At 37.2% G+C, this 19,454-nt stretch overlaps 1 protein-coding gene across 2 annotated transcripts in view; it reads right to left on the bottom strand.

Moving 5' to 3' along the window:
• Positions 1 to 679: 679 nt before the first annotated feature.
• LOC127621815 (ezrin-like) overlaps positions 680 to 19,454 on the bottom strand; it is a 35,741-nt gene continuing 16,966 nt past the window's right edge. For both annotated transcript variants that reach the window (XM_052095557.1, XM_052095558.1), the window contains 10 exons: positions 19,125 to 19,399; positions 18,739 to 18,822; positions 17,009 to 17,155; positions 10,433 to 10,529; positions 7,212 to 7,375; positions 6,012 to 6,142; positions 2,941 to 3,101; positions 2,760 to 2,852; positions 2,133 to 2,375; positions 680 to 1,428 (listed from right to left, as the gene is read on the bottom strand). In XM_052095557.1, coding sequence (XP_051951517.1) covers positions 1,264 to 1,428; positions 2,133 to 2,375; positions 2,760 to 2,852; positions 2,941 to 3,101; positions 6,012 to 6,142; positions 7,212 to 7,375; positions 10,433 to 10,529; positions 17,009 to 17,155; positions 18,739 to 18,822; positions 19,125 to 19,399 — 1,560 coding nt within the window. In that variant the 3' untranslated portion in view covers positions 680 to 1,263. The remainder of the gene's footprint in view (positions 1,429 to 2,132; positions 2,376 to 2,759; positions 2,853 to 2,940; positions 3,102 to 6,011; positions 6,143 to 7,211; positions 7,376 to 10,432; positions 10,530 to 17,008; positions 17,156 to 18,738; positions 18,823 to 19,124; positions 19,400 to 19,454) is intronic.

The raw sequence follows: 19,454 nt of genomic DNA, 5'->3' as shown, positions 1-19,454 counted from the left end.
CATGGCATCGTTACAGGCATCATGAAAGAAACAATTTACTAAATCATTATATTTGACTATTTGTATGCCAAACTCAAAATGCTAAATGTCTATGTTGAATATATTTTACATTTGGGCCCATCAGCAGATTTGGTCCCACCAGTAGAATAAACGCATCTTAAAACTACTTGATTGGTGCTATTTTAAGGACTATTTCTAATTAACAGAAAGAGTGCTTGTAAGTTCTCTACTCAGTGCTGAAAACATAGCACTTAAAGTGATACAGATCCTTACTGAGATTATAAAAGGCTGTTACAGTTTCTGAAAACATATCTTACTTCATCCCAATGTGATGCCAATCAAAACATTTAGTAACTAGTTAAACGTCATGAATAAATCATATAAAAAAATCTTTTTTTATCTAATGTAGGGAATCTAATGATTTAACATCCATCATAATATATCCATATATATGTACATAAAAATGTATAACTTACATATGAATCTTTTCAAATACCTAATTTAAAGAAATTTCCAAGATTTTAGAAAGTGAATTCAATCATTTGTGTCAGTACAGAATCAAGAAACAATTGATTCTGCACAGTCATTAGTAAAGAAAAAAGTACATCTTCCCAAAAACCTTCTTAAATAACCCAAAGACAATAAATAAACACTAATAAGTTTTCTGGCAAAAGTCATATTCAACATGAATGAAAGGTTTAATATAGGACAATACATAAAAGTTTTAAGATCATACTGCCAAGCCCTGCGCTGAGTGGAATATTAACAAGACAAAATGTATATGTATTTTTTATTTCCCAAATCAACCCTTTTTTTTTCAACCCATAACTGGTTTAAACTATAATTAGGTCAGATTTCCGAATTTCAAACAATCACGTAAATAACAAAATGGGGTGCATTGTTGGCACGTGTTGAAATATGGAGGTTCATATTTTCATGGCAAAAAAATATTCATTTCTGCTTCGCCTGTAAAAAAGTCAGTGACGTGTGTTTGGGAAATCCGATGTACAGCATTGTATGTAAATTTCATTTAGTGACAAGGATCCTTGAGAATTATTATTAGTTTTTAATCATTTCGTTTTTGTGCGTTGAACTCCAATCTAATCACAGCTGTTGCATTTGTAAAGTGTGCGTGTTGTACACAGGTTGTGGCTCTTGCACTGACCACTCAGACGTAGGGAGAGAAAAAAAAAAAAACAGACAAGGGCTTTAAGACTCATTGCTTCCTTTCCTCCCAAAGTCTCATTTCCTGCTCTGAATATTTTACAAGGCCTCAAACTCGTCAATTCTCTGCTTCGTGTTACCCTGGCGGATCTGCCGGAGAGTTTTATATTTGTCTCGGCCGGCACGCATGTTCTCTGTATGCAGCAGGTCGTTCTGAGTCTTCTTGGTGTCGTCACGAGCATGAGCCAACTCTGAAGTCAGAGCCTGTGAAAGGAAAAAATGCAAATGTTGTAAATACAATAATGCTTCTTTTTTGATCTTGTTAGTGTGTCTAAGATTTTGCCTAGTATGACCTGTTTCTGGATCCAAGTCTTCAGTTTGTCCTGGAACATTATTCCCATAAAACAACTGCCTTAACCCTTACCCTTACCTAACCCTATCCCTTAGATCAGAGTCCTATTATTGTTTGATAAGAATGTCCCAAGCCCAACAAGGATATGTTGGCGAAATCACAGTAATTATATTATGAAAAGTGATGAACCAAATTAGAACACTTTCCTGAATTAACATTCTTTCTTGCTCCTGAAACAACATTCAACCAATTATAGCATTAGGCCTATCCCAGACCCTAAACCTAACCCCTAATTTTAACCAACCCTTAATATCAAAGGGGAATGATTGGTAGATATTAATGTTGTTCTAGGCCAGGCTTAATTCCAATCCTTCTCCAACACACCTGATTGTACTGTATTATTCCTGTCCATAGACCTTAATGAATTGGTTCTGGTGTGTTTGAATGGAGTTAACTAGAAACACTGCAGGAAGCTGGGTCTGTAGGTGTAGGAATGATTAACCCTGATCTAGGCCCCCCAACCATAAAATCAGAGAGTAATGACTGGTTGAACGCAATAGTTTTCCAAGAACAAAGAAAGTATGTGAGGTGATGAGTATATGAAAGTCTCTCTTACCATCAGCTGTTTCTGCACTCGTTCGTTCTTCTCTGCCTCAGTGATTCGCTGCTCTTCGTAGCGGTGGTCATCAATTCCTTCACTTTGCAGGTCTGCACTGTAGCTACTGGCGCTCTCCCCCCCATCTTCATACTCATTCATATAGTGGTCATAGGCAGGTGGTGGTGGAGGGAGAGGTGTAGTTGAAACTGCAGTGTAAAGCTCCTCGCGGGTTTTCGCCAGGTCATCCTGGGCTACCTGCGCCTGGAGAAATGCATTCAAACATGAATCTACCAAGTATTGAAGAACTCTTGAATGTGTCACACATATGGACATACGGTGGCCATAAAAAAAAACCTCATCTCTACCATGGAACTGAACCGTGAGACCATACCATATCGTCCATCCCTACTCTAGTTCACGCAGGTGTCAAAGCAGAAAATGTGAAATGTTTGAAATTTCTTTCAAACAAATGCCAGCTGGCTTGATATTTTATGTCTTAAAAAACATTCATACATTTTAAAGCATGGCTGAAGTGTCCAAATGCTTTTTGGGGCCACTGTATTGGCCAATATTCAGCACAGTCTATTCTGATATGCTAAACATCTATTCAGATATTTAATTTCATTTTTGTGTAAATGCTCTTACTCTCTGCTGCCATGCCACAGCCTCCTCCTCCTTGCGTCTTTTGGCCTCTTCCAGGAGTGCAATCCGAGCAGTATGTTCTGCCAGCTCTGCGGCCTGAGACAGATGGATGGGGAGGATTGTCAGTTGGAAAAATCTCTTCACATACAAGTAATTGTTCTGAGAAGTAGCGCAGGGTTCTCACCAGCTGTTCTTGGCCCTTCAGCTGATCCTGAGCATGTCGGGCCAGTTCCTCTTTTGCGAGCAGGGCGGCCTGCCTCTCTAACTCCAATCTGTTGGCCGCCTCCTCTGCCAGTTTCCGCTCATGCTCTAACTGCATGGCCCTCTGCATCTGCACCTGCAGGTCTAATACAAAGGTCCACATTTTATTGAAAGTGCAACCATCAAGATTTCTTATACACAATACTGTGTAGCCAAGAGCATGTGAACACCCAAACACCACATTCACTTGTGGCTGTTGACCATTTCATTTTAAAACCCCTGTCAGTGATATAGAGTTGGTCCTCCTTGACAGCTATCACTCTACTGGGAAGATGTTAATGAAAAGTTTGATAGTTTAAACCTAGATGGGGTGATCAAGGCAGTTACGGTCCCTGTAATTACTCTGCTCTACGTTGACAAAAATGGAGGAAGTTATGTCATGTCGTAATGGGGCTTTTGTAAAGACATTTAAAAGGTTTTGCTGCACTGTGTGGGGTCCGAGATGGCTGATGGACTCATGGACTTAGCATGTATGGTCATACGTAATGTCCTTATAATTCACGAGCATTATTTAACCCAGAACACCTTTAAAAAATATCTTAAACCACCCAAAAATGGTTGGCTTGTTTTAAGTATTCTCCCAGCTGGGACAGGCTGGTCAGTTGGATGGTTTAACCCTCCTATTGTCTTAAAGAACTGCACCCCTCCTTTTGTCCTTTGGGCCATTTTTGACCCGTATTGAAAACTGTTCAAAATCACAGTTTTGATTTGTGTACAACGTCTCTAAACTTGGCAAGGAGGTCTCGATTTACATTATTTAAACATCACTTTTAGGCATTTTATAATATCTGAACTATATTACAATTTATGATTTATTGTGCTTGTAGAATATGAACAGTTTACATTTTAGTACATGCCTTTTTCATAAATGAATCTCTATTGTCTTTTCCATTAGTCTAAATGGGCTCACTTTGCATGTCCATTGCAACAAATCCATTCTTTCCCACTAATGTCAAACAAGTTGTTGCAGTGTTACAGGGGTTTAGGAAGGTGCCGTAATGGTTTTTTCTGCCATCTGATTTCGGAGGAAAGAACGTCCAATAGGTCTTTTACCATTGGTGGGCCTTTAGCCCCATTGTACCCCATCATATATAAACATGCAAATAAACGTATCCTACAGCTTTGCATGGGGAACCTGTGCAACATATTACCTGTTCAAAACTGTAAAAAAAGTGTGCGCACAAACCCAGTTTGGAAAGAAATTATGCAATTTATGGGAAAGATGCAATACCCAGTGAAGCAGGTAGGGAAGCTAGAGAACAGTATGGGGCTACATTTAAGATCATTTGAAATTTTTTTAGGTCAAATTCGATTAATAGATAAATAAAAAACTATTCAAAGCTGTATAACATCCAGGACGTCTGAAGGTAAAGGGTTGCAACAGGTTCCTTCCAATATGGGTCAAAATTGACCCGTTAAGACGATGGAAGGAACAGACTCTCAGCATATGAAACTGCTGAATTAAATAAAATGTACCCCAAAATGTCCTTATTTTTCTTATTTGACATTATAAATCTCTGGGTGTAAAGAAGGTGGCTCTGCTTTTGTCTTATTCCCAATTATGTCAACTGTATCTGTATATGTTTTATGTGAAGAAACGACAACGCAATCAAAAGTTATAGCTTTACAAAATGTGTCCAAAAACATCTCCAAACAAATAAAACGTAATAATTGTTCATAAAAACTAATTACACATGCAAACACAACAGTGACTAATGGTACAGTATGTATAGTACATGATCTTAATAATGAGATTTAACAAAAGGAGTGCTTTTTGACTATTAATCTGCATCATTGAGTTTCTGTCATTTACTTGGTGGCAACTACTGGTGGCCATATGTAACATTGTGCTTTGTGTGGATTATCTAATGATTTATACACCCGATTACCTTGTGTGTGTGTGTGGGCTCGTTCAAAAGATTATCACCTCCTCGAAGTAATGATATTTGATGTTCCATTTATAACTTGTGAAGTTATAAGAGAAAAGGCAGCATATAAGAAACACCAACATAACTGCCAAAGACATATAATTGGTCATATTGCCTACATGCAACCCATTTTGTGTTAGTCAAGACTGTAGTTATTAATATTCTGACTATGATTTGTTTTTCCTCACGGGTTATCCGAGCTTAGTGTTAAAGGTGTTTTGAGCCCTTTTAATTTGGTCAGGGTGGAAGATTGACATCTAAAACAAGTGAGCACTGGTTTTGCCAAGCTAGGAGACCAAGTTAAACCAGCCAAGACCAACAAACTATCTTAAGTTGGTTTAAGATATTATTATTTATTGTTTTGCAGAGAAAAAACAAACTCTTCTCATTTCCCAAATAAATAAAGAAAGAATATTTTGTGAACACAAATTTCCAATTATATTTTATGTTTGATTGAATGTGGCTCATCTGCTTTTCAGAAATCCTTTTTTGTTGTTGTCTTATTATCTAATCTCGAACTGGGCAACATTGAGGTAAGTACAAAAGAAGCATTTGTCAATAACAGAGACAGTAACAGGTGCACTATGATACCAGCTTGTGCTTGTATTGTCAGTAAACAGCATTGTCAGTCCAAGCACACTCGTGATGCAGAATAATGTCCCCGCTTTGTAGAACAACAAGCAAATTGGTGACAAACTGAAAAGACCAAAGCGACTGTTACTGCTGACAGCTTGACACCTCCGAATATGATTCACATTTTCCATATGGAAACAAACAAAATCGTTGTTGTCGTCATTATTGTAATTGTTAGCTTTTTAATCATAATAAAAAAAATTTGTAACTTTTATTAAACATAGTCTCTACATTTGTTTTTATAAATATTCCAAATAAAACCTTTTAGATTTGCAGAACATTTAAACAGAACAATCAAAAATCAATATTGTACTCTGCAAAATGCAATTACTTTGAATTAGAATCATTTTTCAAACCCAGATATGATTTTTAATGTTTAATTACTCAAAAGAACACGCAAACTGAACATTCACTCTGGGTGCCGGCGTCTTACCTTTCTCTGCTTTTTTGGTCTTCTCCTCAAACTGGTAGAGTTTCATCATGAGATCCTGTTTCTCTTTCTCCATCTGCTCTTTCTCTCTCTCTATGGTCTCTCGTCTCTTCTTCTCATTCTCCAGCTGAGCTCTGCAGATAACACACAAGCAAAGAGACAGACTGTGATTTTGGCTCAGGACACCGCTTTAAACCCATTAATACACACAAGACATTTCTCTGACTGACCTGCCAAGGCAGACCATTTCATTTTGACCTCTTAAATGTGGTCATATTATGGGAAGCAGGAGTTTTCTTGCTCTTTTGAAATGTGTTTATTATATTACGTAGATATACTCGAATATTCACGATGCAAAACTCTCTCTTCCCACAATATTTATTGAAACTGTGTGACATCACAACCATGACATGAAATCACGACCGCCCACATTTCCATATGAACATTCAGTATGATGTTATCCAATCAAGGGTCAGAAATAAACCAGGGTTTGGGGTAAACATGTCACTGAAAGTGACAAAAATGCTACATATTTAAGAAAACCCTGTATCAGCTCAAACACAGAATTGGCAATTAATTCAAATGTATTCTAGCAAAGCATTTATTGCATTATATACATAGGGCTATATATATATATATATATAATTAATTGTGCCAAATAATTGCTCAAATTAAGCACATTTAATTGCATGTACAAATATATGCTACAAAAGCCTCTCAAATAACAATAAATCAATATATAATTATATTTAAATAAATACAAATAATATATATATACAAAAAGTGGCTTTAGAATCCAATGTATTGTTTATTTGCATCTTATTGAACACTATCGCCTCACAGCAAGAAGGTCCCCGGTTCGAGTCCCGGCTCACCCTGGGCCTTTCAGTGTGGAGTTTGCATGTTCTCCCCGTGTTTCCCCACAGTCCAAAAACATGCAGGTTAAATTAAATGGAAACTTTAAAATTGGCCGTAGGCGAGAGTGTGAATGTGTATGTCTGTGCATACATTTTTTTAACGCATTATTTGTTATATAATTAATTAACATGTTAATAGAAAGCCATAATTATATGATAAAATCTTGCGCATTATTTGTATTTTATTTAATTTTTATTTGAAGATAACATATATTTTTTTTTTATTTCTGTGCAAAAAAACCCTTACTGAGATGACATCACTGCTCACATCGCCATGGTGACTCACCTCTCCAACTGTTTCTGCTGTTTCTCCTCTCGAGCCTGGGCTTTCATCTGTTGCACCTCGATGGTGTCCGGCTTCCTGCGGCGCATGTACAGCTCATGGTTCCCCATGCACAGCTGTAGGATACGTTTATTTATGCGCAAACGGGCAGCGTAGAACACAAAATCCTGCAGGGTTCAAAAGAGATGAGAAACACAGAATCAATATGTGCATTATGACCTATATACACATCCTTACATGTATTGTGTGTGTATGAGATATATATATATATATATATACACACACACACACACACTCACCTAAAGGATTATTAGGAACACCACACTAATACTGTGTTTGACCCCCTTTCGCCTTCAGAACTGCCTTAATTCTACGTGGCATTGATTCAACAAGGTGCTGAAAGCATTCTTTAGAAATGTTGGCCCATATTGATAGGATAGCATCTTGCAGTTGATGGAGATTTGTGGGATGCACATCCAGGGCATAAAGCTCCCGTTCCACCACATCCCAAAGATGCTCTATTGGGTTGAGATCTGGTGACTGTGGGGGCCATTTTAGTACAGTAAACTCATTGTCATGTTCAAGAAACCAATTTGAAATGATTCGAGCTTTGTGACATGGTGCATTATCCTGCTGGAAGTAGCCATCAGAGGATGGGTACATGGTGGCCATAAAGGGATGGACATGGTCAGAAACAATGCTCAGGTAGGCTGTGGCATTTAAACGATGCCCAATTGGCACTAAGGGGCCTAAAGTGTGCCAAGAAAACATCCCCCACACCATTACACCACCACCACCAGCCTGCACAGTGGTAACAAGGCATGATGGATCCATGTTCTCATTCTGTTTACACCAAATTCTGACTCGACCATCTGAATGTCTCAACAGAAATCGAGACTCATCAGACCAGGCAACATTTTTCCAGTCTTCAACTGTCCAATTTTGGTGAGCTCTTGCAAATTGTAGCCTCTTTTTCCTATTTGTAGTGGAGATGAGTGGTACCCGGTGGGGTCTTCTGCTGTTGTTGCCCATCTGCCTCAAGGTTGTGCGTGTTGTGGCTTCACAAATGCTTTGCTGCATACCTCGGTTGTAACGAGTGGTTATTTCAGGCAAAGTTGCTCTTCTATCAGCTTGAATCAGTCGGCCCATTCTCCTCTGACCTCTAGCATCAACAAGGCATTTTCAGCCCACAGGACTGCCACATACTGGATGTTTTTCCTTTTCACACCATTCTTTGTAAACACTAGAAATGGTTGTGCGTGAAAATCCCAGTAACTGAGCAGATTGTGAAATACTCAGACCGGCCCGTCTGGCACCAACAACCATGCCACGCTCAAAATTGCTTAAATCACCTTTCTTTCCCATTCTGACATTCAGTTTGGAGTTCAGGAGATTGTCTTGACCAGGACCACACCCCTAAATGCATTGAAGCAACTGCCATGTGATTGGTTGATTAGATAATTGCATTAATGAGAAATTGAACAGGTGTTCCTAATAATCCTTTAGGTGAGTGTGTGTATGTATATATATATATATATATATTATACACACACACACACACACACACACACACACACACACACAGAGCACAACAAAAAATTGTCAGGTTTATAAGAAACACCTGTACACCTGCGTTTTCATGCGATTATCTAATCAGCCAATCATGTGGCAGCAGTGTAATGCATAACGTCATTCAGATACGGGTCAGGAGCTTCAGTTAATGTTCACATCAACCATCAGAATGGGTAAAAAATGTGATCTCAGTGATTTTGATCGTGGAATGTTGATGGTGCCAGACGTGCTGGTTTGAGTATTTCTGTAACTGCTGATCTCCTGGAATATTCATTCCTAGAATTACAGTCTCTAGAATTTCCTCCGAATGATGCCAATACCACAGAGGTCAATGGAGAATGATTGGACTGGGTGGAATCGGTAGAAAGGCTGCGGTAACTCAGATAACCACTCTGTACAATTGTAGTGAGCAGAATAGCATCTCAGAATGCACAACATGTCAAAACTTGAGGTGGATGGGCTACAACAGCAGAAGACCATGTCGGGCACTTTATTAGGACCATAGTGTTTCTAATAAAGCAGTCCGTGTGTGTGTACAGTATACTGTATACACACACACAGTACCAAATGTTATCCAATTTTGTTAAAAGGTATTAATATTAGCATAAACCATTTTTAAAAAAATTTTGTGCAATCTTAAATATGCATGATTATATGGATAGTTGCATTATTTTTTATTTGCATGACCCCATCAGATCAGTACTCAAGCCATTTTTTGGTCCGCAATCCTTGTGCTAAATGTCTTGCATGTTAAAAATACAGAAGGCAATTGTTCCGAGCAGCCATAAACAAAGATAGGCTCTGACACTCAAGAGATAAGTCTCTATGAAAGTCTGCCTGTCAGAGGTGACTGACTGCTAGCGTTTATCAGCTAAAACAGCACTGGCACAAAAGCCATGTCTGTGTTTATGGTCAAATCAGTCTTCAGACTAATTCACTGTCTGCTTGCAAAAATAAAGACCTACACATCCCCAGAAAGCACCGTACCATCTTCTCAAACCAAGGTTTTTTTTGACAGGGTTCCCACACCTTTTGACTAATGAATTTCCAGATTTTAAAAATGATTTTATTACTACACAGCTCTCTGAAATACTCCATTCGGACTGCTTAAATCACGGCATTCAGCTGTATAATATTTCTAAATTGTGACATCCAGGCACACACTTATATTTGACTGGTCATCCGGGTATTGCGGGTGATCTTTCGTAGTTATGTGATGTGCTCTCTCATATCACTCTGCAATCTCTACAAGTAAGCTAATAAAATCATTTCAGCTCATATCATGTCCATTTATTCATTTATTTGTCAAGCAGTCCTGTAATAAGTGAGATAATGAGCAGTCAGACGGTCATTATCGCAAAATAAACAAACAAGTATATCACAACTCTGACAAGTCTCGCAAAAGAAGCGTCTGTGTCTGATCCCTCTTAACCCACTTAAAGGGAATGCTCCTTTAAGTGGGTCACATTTAGAAGATATTTGGTGCGAATAGGTTTCAGAAAGAAAAGCTGTAACATTGTTAACAAGCTGAATGACAAAATATCTGTATATTAGGCCAGAAAAAGACCAGTGTAATTCTTGTTAAAGCAGTTTTTCAGTTTCAGGAAGGACTGTGTGGTCACATCGTGAATTATAATCATAGTGTCACTTACTGGAGCTTTTTTATCAATAGGCTTGATGACAAACTTCTTATCACTGAAGGAGATGTTTCTTATTTCACTCCAGGGAAATCCAATTTTCGGAGTGAGTCTGTAGAAGCAATGAAAAAAGGTTTTTATTTTTAATAAACCACATTCATTCCAAACAAACAGCCGCACAAAACCAACAAACTGCAATGTTCATTTAAAATGTTACAGTTAACCATATTATCTCTGATCCATCAAAAGCTAAATGTTTGCACTCATTTGAACTGGAAAGCTTTGAGAATGCTGTGCCACAGGCATGTGACGGACCAACATCGAGATACTCGAGGAATGTAAAGAAAAGGAAGGGCTTATGACATCATTGCAGTAAGGAGTGTGCCGTTTGATCTCTTTGTGGATCTCTTGGGAGTGTCATTACAATCACGCCTACCAATGTGCATGTCACATTGTCTGTATTTGAAACTAGCCAAGACAAAATAATGCTATTGTGGCCCACCGCAAATGACACACAGCACAAACTTAACCCAATCAAAATAAATGATGATGATGATAAAATATGATCGATCCTGCACTGTTTATTTTTATATGGGGGCTTTTTTTCAATAACAAAATTAATAACAATGAACAATCATTTTAACCAAGATTAATACGTGTTGTACATGTTAATGTAAAACTGAAGTTTAAGTACTGTATATATTAACATTAGTTACTGTACTATAGACTAACATGAACTAAAAATAAACAATAGTATTTTAAGTTTAAAGTGTATTGGATACATAAGAACTGTCTATCACAGAGAACACAAACATAGTTGTCTTTTGTTCCAAATTGCATCCAGACTGTGTATAGCATATACAGTTTTACCATTATAAAAACAATTTATTTGTATTTTTTTTTTATAAAAATCATATGAATGTAAATGTCACCATACTGTGAGATTTCCTAAAAAGAGTCTAATAAAAGTGTTGTACATAATTTTATTTGTACACAGTAATTCATGTATTAATATCATTATTAGTTATCCTAATTAGACTTCACAGGCCTAATTCACAGTGTAATATATATATATATATGTGTGTGTATGTACATACATACATACACACACACACACACACACACACACACACACACATACAGAAATGAAGATATGGGATTATAAAACATCCAGGGTGGAAAACACACACTGGTGAGACTAGAACACAACACATTTTGAAATATGTAAAATAAAATCAATAAATCATCCACAGCACGCACACACACACACACACACACACACACACACACACACACACACACACAGGGTGAGACCATAATAGACCCACAATGCAGAACATGCATACACAACTGTACACACACACAGAAATGAATGGGTGAGACTAATGCAGCCAGAACACACAGGCACAGATCAAAGAAGAAAATACTGAGTCCGAGTCAGAGCCCAATGTATATGTTTGGGTGTGGGAGCCTCACCTTCCAGACAAAACACTGCATCAAAACAATTGTTTTTTTTTTTTTATGGAAACAAAAAAAACAAACAAATTTATTAAGTGAATTTTTATATTTACTGTAAAAAATAATTATTGGTAACAAAATGCTTTTTCTATGTCATCTCTTTACATCACTGTGGTCAGGTTTGACAGCAAGCAGACAGAAGTGTCACATTACTGCAAAAACAGACATTTTGCAAAAATAATAATTTTAAAAAAAAAAAAAAAAAATTGTAGATAATAACTTTAATACAATAATTCAAATATTTATCTAAATATATCTCCAAAACACATAACTTGTGATAATCTAATCTACATCAAAAAAGAAGTGATAACAGGCGATCAGACCACACAGTCTCTGCCGCCATCTACTGGTTATTATTGTTATGGCATGATTGAAAACATGTAACTGTTCTTTTTTCCACCAGATGTCAGCTATCTGCCCCCATTATATGAAGCGTTCTCATATTTTCATCATGCCTCAACTTGTAGAAGTGTAGGATTTTACTGAAGTGAACAAATTTGCATATTGGCTTATGCAGATGAACCATGTGATTGAGAAATGTACAGGTAAATAAGCCTACCCTAAAAATGCCATAAATGCATAATGTTATTACTTCAGGGAAGAAGAAATGTTTTACTTTCTTATATATATATATATATATATATATATATATATATATAAATAAAAAACAGCACTGTTTTCGATCAAAAATGACAGAAAAGCAAAGGTGTCGACCTTTAATCAACAGCCTAGGAGGGTTTAGGTGTTTTTGGATTGCTCCGCTATCAGAACACTGAAAAAGCATCTTTACAAGAAATTTCAGTTGACAAAAACCTCCAGAAAACACAAGTTGTGGAAAATGAGATGTGGTTGAGAGCTTTATACGGTGCGTGTCATCGAAGAGACTATAAATTATCTCTCACATTTTATTCATGTCAAAAATCAAATATAACACTTCTATGAATAAGGTCTATTGCTTTAAAGTACCTGCTCTCAGTCTGCACTAAACTAGAGACTGAGAGGAATGATTTATGGGACAATCCATTAATTGAATCCCATCCTTTTATATATCCAAACAGATCCACAACGGTCAATAAATAAGACAAGTTTGAGTTTGTAAACCAGCATCTGGTCTCATTATCACACACAACACAGATTGCAAGCACAAGATGGCACCAGTTACAACAACATGTGCGAATGCGATGCGCTCCATCATTTGAGGTAGATGTAGATTTTGTGGAAACAGCTTTCAGATTATTTAACTTACCACGAAATTCAAACAATGCACTTTAATGCAGATTGTGACAGATAAGGGTAGCTGCCCATTTAAACAAAAACATGAATATCAGAGGGTATATCATGTTAAATGAGGTACAATACAACTTCATGAAATGTGTCTTCTATCTGCACATAGGCACGCTGCATACACAAACACCAAGTGACAAGCTTGCGCTCTGTTTAACGATAGCCACTTAGATGTGCATAAACAAAAACATGGCAATTCGGTCTACGACAGCGGATTAAACTTTGCCGGGTGGATAGTCTTTGGTGGATCTCTTGAAAACACAAAATGGGTTAAATTGGTGGCATTTTAGTTTCTTGTTCATAGGTGCGAGATGCTGACTCATTGCTATAGTTATCACTTGTCAATCATTGCATCTATAGGAGTAACTCCTGTGTTCCTTACACGCATGGAATTCAAATGTAGGGTATTCACTCTTGTATTTAAATGCGGTATTCACTCCCGAAACTTGTAGTTTGCATGTGGCCGAAATCACCCCAACACTCTCTAGTGCACCATTTCGGGTGTTGGCTATTATGGTGTAATCTCCAAATTCGGAGTGAACAACTGGTTCTCTACGGGGGGGATTGTTCGCTGTCATTTTCTGCATATCGCAACGTCGTTTTGTGGTCCGTTCTTCATAACACAGCGGCTCATTTGGCCCGCTCGGTTCTCCTGATGGCCAATCCGCCACTGACAAATTGCATCTGCCCACCGGGAAAATGGCCGGTATGCCAGATTACCAGCCCAGCCCTGCACTCAGCTCATATCTATGTCTCATACCATGTCAGAAGCTTCCAGTACATACAGAAATACAACAGCAAGACACAGAATTACAAGATAAGTTGAATAGTATATGTACACAGAGTTTTTGTACAGGAGTGTGCAAAGGAAACTATGTTTAAATGGGTTTGTAGAGGTAGTGGTATAAATATGAAAAATAGTGATACTTTTATACTGTGTTGTACTATACTATACTGCACCATGGCTTTTCTTGACTGTGCATCTGGTTGAAGAAAATGAAGTTACATAAAATGGCGTGTAGCTTGTAGAGTAACTTGTTATTTTCTCTGAAGTGTAGCTTTTAGCTTAACACATTTTTCTGTTGAGTAGTTGGTAGCTTATCTTGCTACATTTTTTGAGTCGCTTGATATTATATGACAAGCCTAAACATGAAGGATTTATTATTAACATGAACCAAGATTAATAAATATAAAACGAAATTGTTCATTGTTAGTTCATAATACCGAATGCATTTGCTAATGTTAACAAATAGAACCTCATTGTAAAGTTTTATCAATTATATTTACTATGGGTTTTTTTTTTGGAAACTGTGGTTACTATAGTCATTTGTCAAGGGTTCAACTATATAGGAGTACTGGAAATTTTGGGGAGAGTGGGGGGGGAGAAGATTGGGACATGACATGGTCCATGTTCTAATGTATGTCCTGCTGCAGCACAGCTCTGACTGTTCAATTTTTGCTATCATTTAATATTTGTACTATTCCTTGTCTTCCTAGTACTTAAAGTGGCTCTAGTGTCCTCTTTGTAGTATAAATGGACAATGTGACTGTGACGTCTTAAGCTTGGCTCTAGAGGAAATAGAGTTGAGGTGAGAGGTTGTTGTGATGACGTGGTCTAGGTGGAATAGAGGTGTTAGAAGTGTCATGTTAACTCCAGCTTAGTTTTCCATCTTGTGGATATAAAGCCCAGTTTGGCAAATATGTTTTCGATTTGTGAAGTTTTATGTCGTTTCTAAACATTATAATAGTTTTACTTTTCGAAGTTTAGATGAACCAACTCAAAGCAGATGGAAATATTAAGAAAAATGCTCAAATTAATTTTTTTCAAACAATGTATCTTTACATTTACAACACTCATTTCAGTTTTAACCATTGCTGGCTATTATGAATAAAACAACGCTGCATTTTTAAAAATAGATTTTTGAGACGGGCTCGTTTTGTTTATGAGACTCTAATATATAAGATCATATACAGTTTTACAACATGAATGCTGCTCAGATTGCACAGTGTGTTGAAGAACAACGACGAAGGGTAATTCTTTCAGGCGTGATCTCATGTAAACAATGGAGAATATATCAATATTTCTCAGATTTATCACTTTTATGGACAAAATGTGCTATTGGATGTTTTTCAATGAACGCTTGTCATGGACAGTTGACTCAAGTGTGTTGAACTGGATTCATCTGGCGATCGCGATATCATAATAAAGGTATGAAGCCCCGTTTTGATATTGCATATTTTCATTTGTTCTCCTGGTTCAAATAACTAAATTGCTGTTTCTGGAGCATTGCTATCGTGAAACAGAGATCGGATATCAATGTTGAACCCTTAGACCTTTGAAAAGATGTATAATGTTAACATTAATTACATTTATAGATGGTAAATTATATATTAAATGAAAGAAGAGTGATGTCACTACCGTGTGCAGTCGATTGCGTATCAACAGGTTAAAAGCAACAAAAGTCCATCATCTCATGGGATCTTTAAATGTTTGGATTTAAGAGGGGCATTATAACCCATACTGAACTACTGATTGTTTTAGGTATTTTTTATTATTAATCATTTTTTAATATTTTACTGAAAGAGGACAGAAACATCGTGTCCTGGGATACAGTGTCCACCTTAACATACTTTCCACTTATTTTGTGACATTATTTTCCACTGTTATCTTGGAACATCTGATGAGCAAAATTTCAGTCATAAGGACTTTTTAGATGAATGAAACAAAACTAACTAGTATATCACAGAAGGAGCTGTGCACAGCAAGACTCATGCCAAGTTCATTGCAGGACATTACAGGTATAGTGTTGAACGACAGTCATTGTTGGTGATTGATATTTCTTATTTTTTTTGGTATTTCTAAGGCAGTTTCAAACAAATGTGAAACTAAGGATATGGGCCACTCAGCAGACACAAGCCAAAAGACCAAAGCACACATGAAAACAATTCAAAGATTCAATGAATGTGAACAATTTTAAGAAAACAAGTTCTTGTGCAACATGCTTTCTCATCTTTATATACGTATGCCTGTTATGCGTTTATCTCTGACACACACACACACACACACACAATTTAAGGACTGCATAGCTTGAAAAACCAGTCTTTGTTGCCATGGTTAAAATAGAGGGCACTGCGGGGGAAAAGATATTAGTCGCCACTTAAATTGTGCACACACACACACACACACCTCCGTTTGTGGAAATATTTGAAATAAAACAATGTTACTTAAAAAAATAAAAAAAGAGCCTGTACTCAGAATCATGTTATCTAACTCTGAGTGAACATCAGAACAATAGATGTCATTGAAAAGTGAAAAACACACTCCACAGTAACTTAGATTGGTGTAAATTAAGGAGGTCAACAAATAAAAGACAAAACACCCCTTACAAAAAATACCATGGTAATACTATATTTTTTGGGATATAGTATAATGGAAATGCATGCTAATATTTTAGACCACTATTCTGGATATTCTGTAGCGCCATATTCATTTGAATTACCTTGGATATTATGTATAAACCATGCCACACGAATATGGTATCATAAAGAATCGTGGTACAGAACATATCGAACAACAATAGTATTAATCTCTGATACCATTACTGTACCATTGTGCACCAATGTACTTTTTGTTAGGAGAGAATTGAAACCATTTTACAAATCAGAGAAAAATATTATATAAAGCTATAAAACGCTATATTGACTATAAAACATTTGTTTAAGCTGAAACGGCACTACAGATACAAATGTGATAAATGTGATATGAATGAAGGGAAAGGCTGAACTCACTTGTCCTCTTTCTCATAGATATTTAAGCCCAGGGCATCCACACCCAGCCACAGCTCTGTTCCCTTCTTGTTCTTGATGTCAAAATAGTTCACGCCGTACATTTCTAGATCCTGAGCAATTTTCAAATACTCCAGCATTGCATCCTCTCTAAGAACAGAGCATAAAACAACAAAATTAGATGACACAATTATCACTTTCAATTATATATAGACTGATACTTAATATCAGTGAATTTTAAATCAATTAATTGGCCAATTTTGGGCTTTTTGAGATTACTGGTGGATGCACACCATATTTAAAGCTGAAGTGTGTAACGTTGTGGAAATGTTACAGTGGATTTTTTCTTTTGCCATTTGAGCAAATGGGAACACAAAATTATATTTGCCGTGTTCTCCAATATATGGTTAACAGGACCCCATTGGTGTTACTTCAGTGTTCCAAACCCAGGAACATTGAGTGAACAACAGAGGCCGAATTCACAAACATTCTTTAGAAGAGAATAGTTCTTAACCACTTAACTTAAGAAAGAGTCATGTATAACTTAACTTTAGAAAGCTCTTATTTTTCTTGTATTGTAAATAACATCTTAAAGTCAGGATAACCTCACAGTTGTCTTTAACCCCAAAATGTAAGATGTTAAATGAACTCACAGGGTTTTTTCAAATGTGGCACATTCGATCATGTTGAGTCAGAAGTCACAATGGGTGGTTTAAAATAGAAATGTGATTTTGTCTCTCATATTTTTTCAGTTTCAGCTTTCAAACCATGAAATGTTTGAAACCATGAAAATTCAAACAATACATTTTGTTTTGAAGCTTCTTAGGCCACACACTAATACATTTAGTTTGAAAACTCATGTTTTTCTATATGTTTTGGCCTTCCGTCCACACTGAGACTGAGATTGTACAGATGGGTACAATGTCTTTGCGTTGTAGTGTGGATGGGGAAGAAGGAGATATCTGAAAACGATGACATATGTCTTGTAATGTCATCCATTCGCTGTCCTTTTCTGCATATCGCAGTGCCGTTTTGTGGTCCGTTCTGCATAATGCGGCAACTCGTTGCTTATCACGGCCCATTCGGCACATTTCGTGGCCGCACCACCAGACCGCTAGGTTCTCATGATGGCCATTCCACCCCTGATCGGCCCAAAAGTGCGGAAAAGTGCAGATTACAAGTCGAGCCCTGGATGTAGTAATGTGGTGACGAACTATGCTAGTCAATACAATTGGATGTGCTGTATAGCACTCTTTCTCTCTCACTCTCACTCTCAATCTCTCTCACATGATCTTTAGAGTCCATAGAAACATACAAATTATATCCTTAGAAAGCCTTTCCCCTTGCAGTAATTTCTTCAATGAGAACATCCAGCTCTTGTCTACTGAAGTTTTACTTTACCTCCATGTCAAATTAAAAGTTATCAAATGGTTACCAGCAAGTAAATTCTCCCATGGTAGTTAATGATGTTAAATTAACACATCTTAACAGTTAAAAAACTAATAATCACGAGGTGCTGCTACTTAAAAAATGATACATTTCTCATTACAATTTACCATTGATTAAGTATTTAATTTTTCGTAGGGCCAATTAGACAGGCTAGTATATAATGATAATGTTAACGTTTTTAATTTTATTCATAAGAAAATATTTGAGAACTTTGCACTTAGGAACATTCTTACGCTCTTATAATTTATCCCAAGGACATTCTGGGGAATCCGGCCCCAGCTTACCTCAGCATTCCATGGTGTTCCTCATGCCACACCTGAATCCTCTCCTCCCACTGGTCCCGCGATAACTTATGCTGGTCTAGAACCCTACAGCAGAAGATATAGAAATGGACAATGAAACAACAGAAATATAAACATGAACTCATTTTCCAAAGTTTCTTTACTGGAGTTTCTACATCCTGGGCTATATGGACAGAGTGTAACCAAGAAGCTTGTCAGAACCATGGGGTCTCTCTCCAGGTATTATAGACCTCCTTGAGTGTGGCATGGCAGTCAACAGCCTACAAAAGGCTTCATGTTACATCCTCTTAAACGGTTTCATTAACTTGAAGAGCTCAGAGCATTGATGATGACCCTGAGCCAAGTTAAGGCTCCTTCAAAGTCCTTACCGTTGGGGCAGGAGGCGATCAGATGTCAGGTATCCAGGCCGGTGCAATTCCTTGTTGAAATCACCAAATTTGGCCTGCACTGAATAAGAGGCCAGAAGCACAGCAGTTTCTGGAGGACAGTAGACCTCATCACTGAGAATGCCATCCTTCACCTGCATGAAGAACAGCTTCTGAGTTATCTCCTGGATCAACTCCTCCGACACATCTTCTGGAAAGAACTTGGCACGGAACTTAAACTGGAGAGGGTTCTCCTTCTTTACATCTTGAGAGGAGACCTGTGAAGTTAGGGAATTCATTTGTGAGATGGTCATTCTTGACATTTCATATAAA

Source organism: Xyrauchen texanus, chromosome 28 (assembly GCF_025860055.1).
Source record: "Xyrauchen texanus isolate HMW12.3.18 chromosome 28, RBS_HiC_50CHRs, whole genome shotgun sequence".
Classification (NCBI taxonomy): domain Eukaryota; kingdom Metazoa; phylum Chordata; class Actinopteri; order Cypriniformes; family Catostomidae; genus Xyrauchen; species Xyrauchen texanus.
This window is presented reverse-complemented; position numbering and strand designations above follow the sequence as displayed.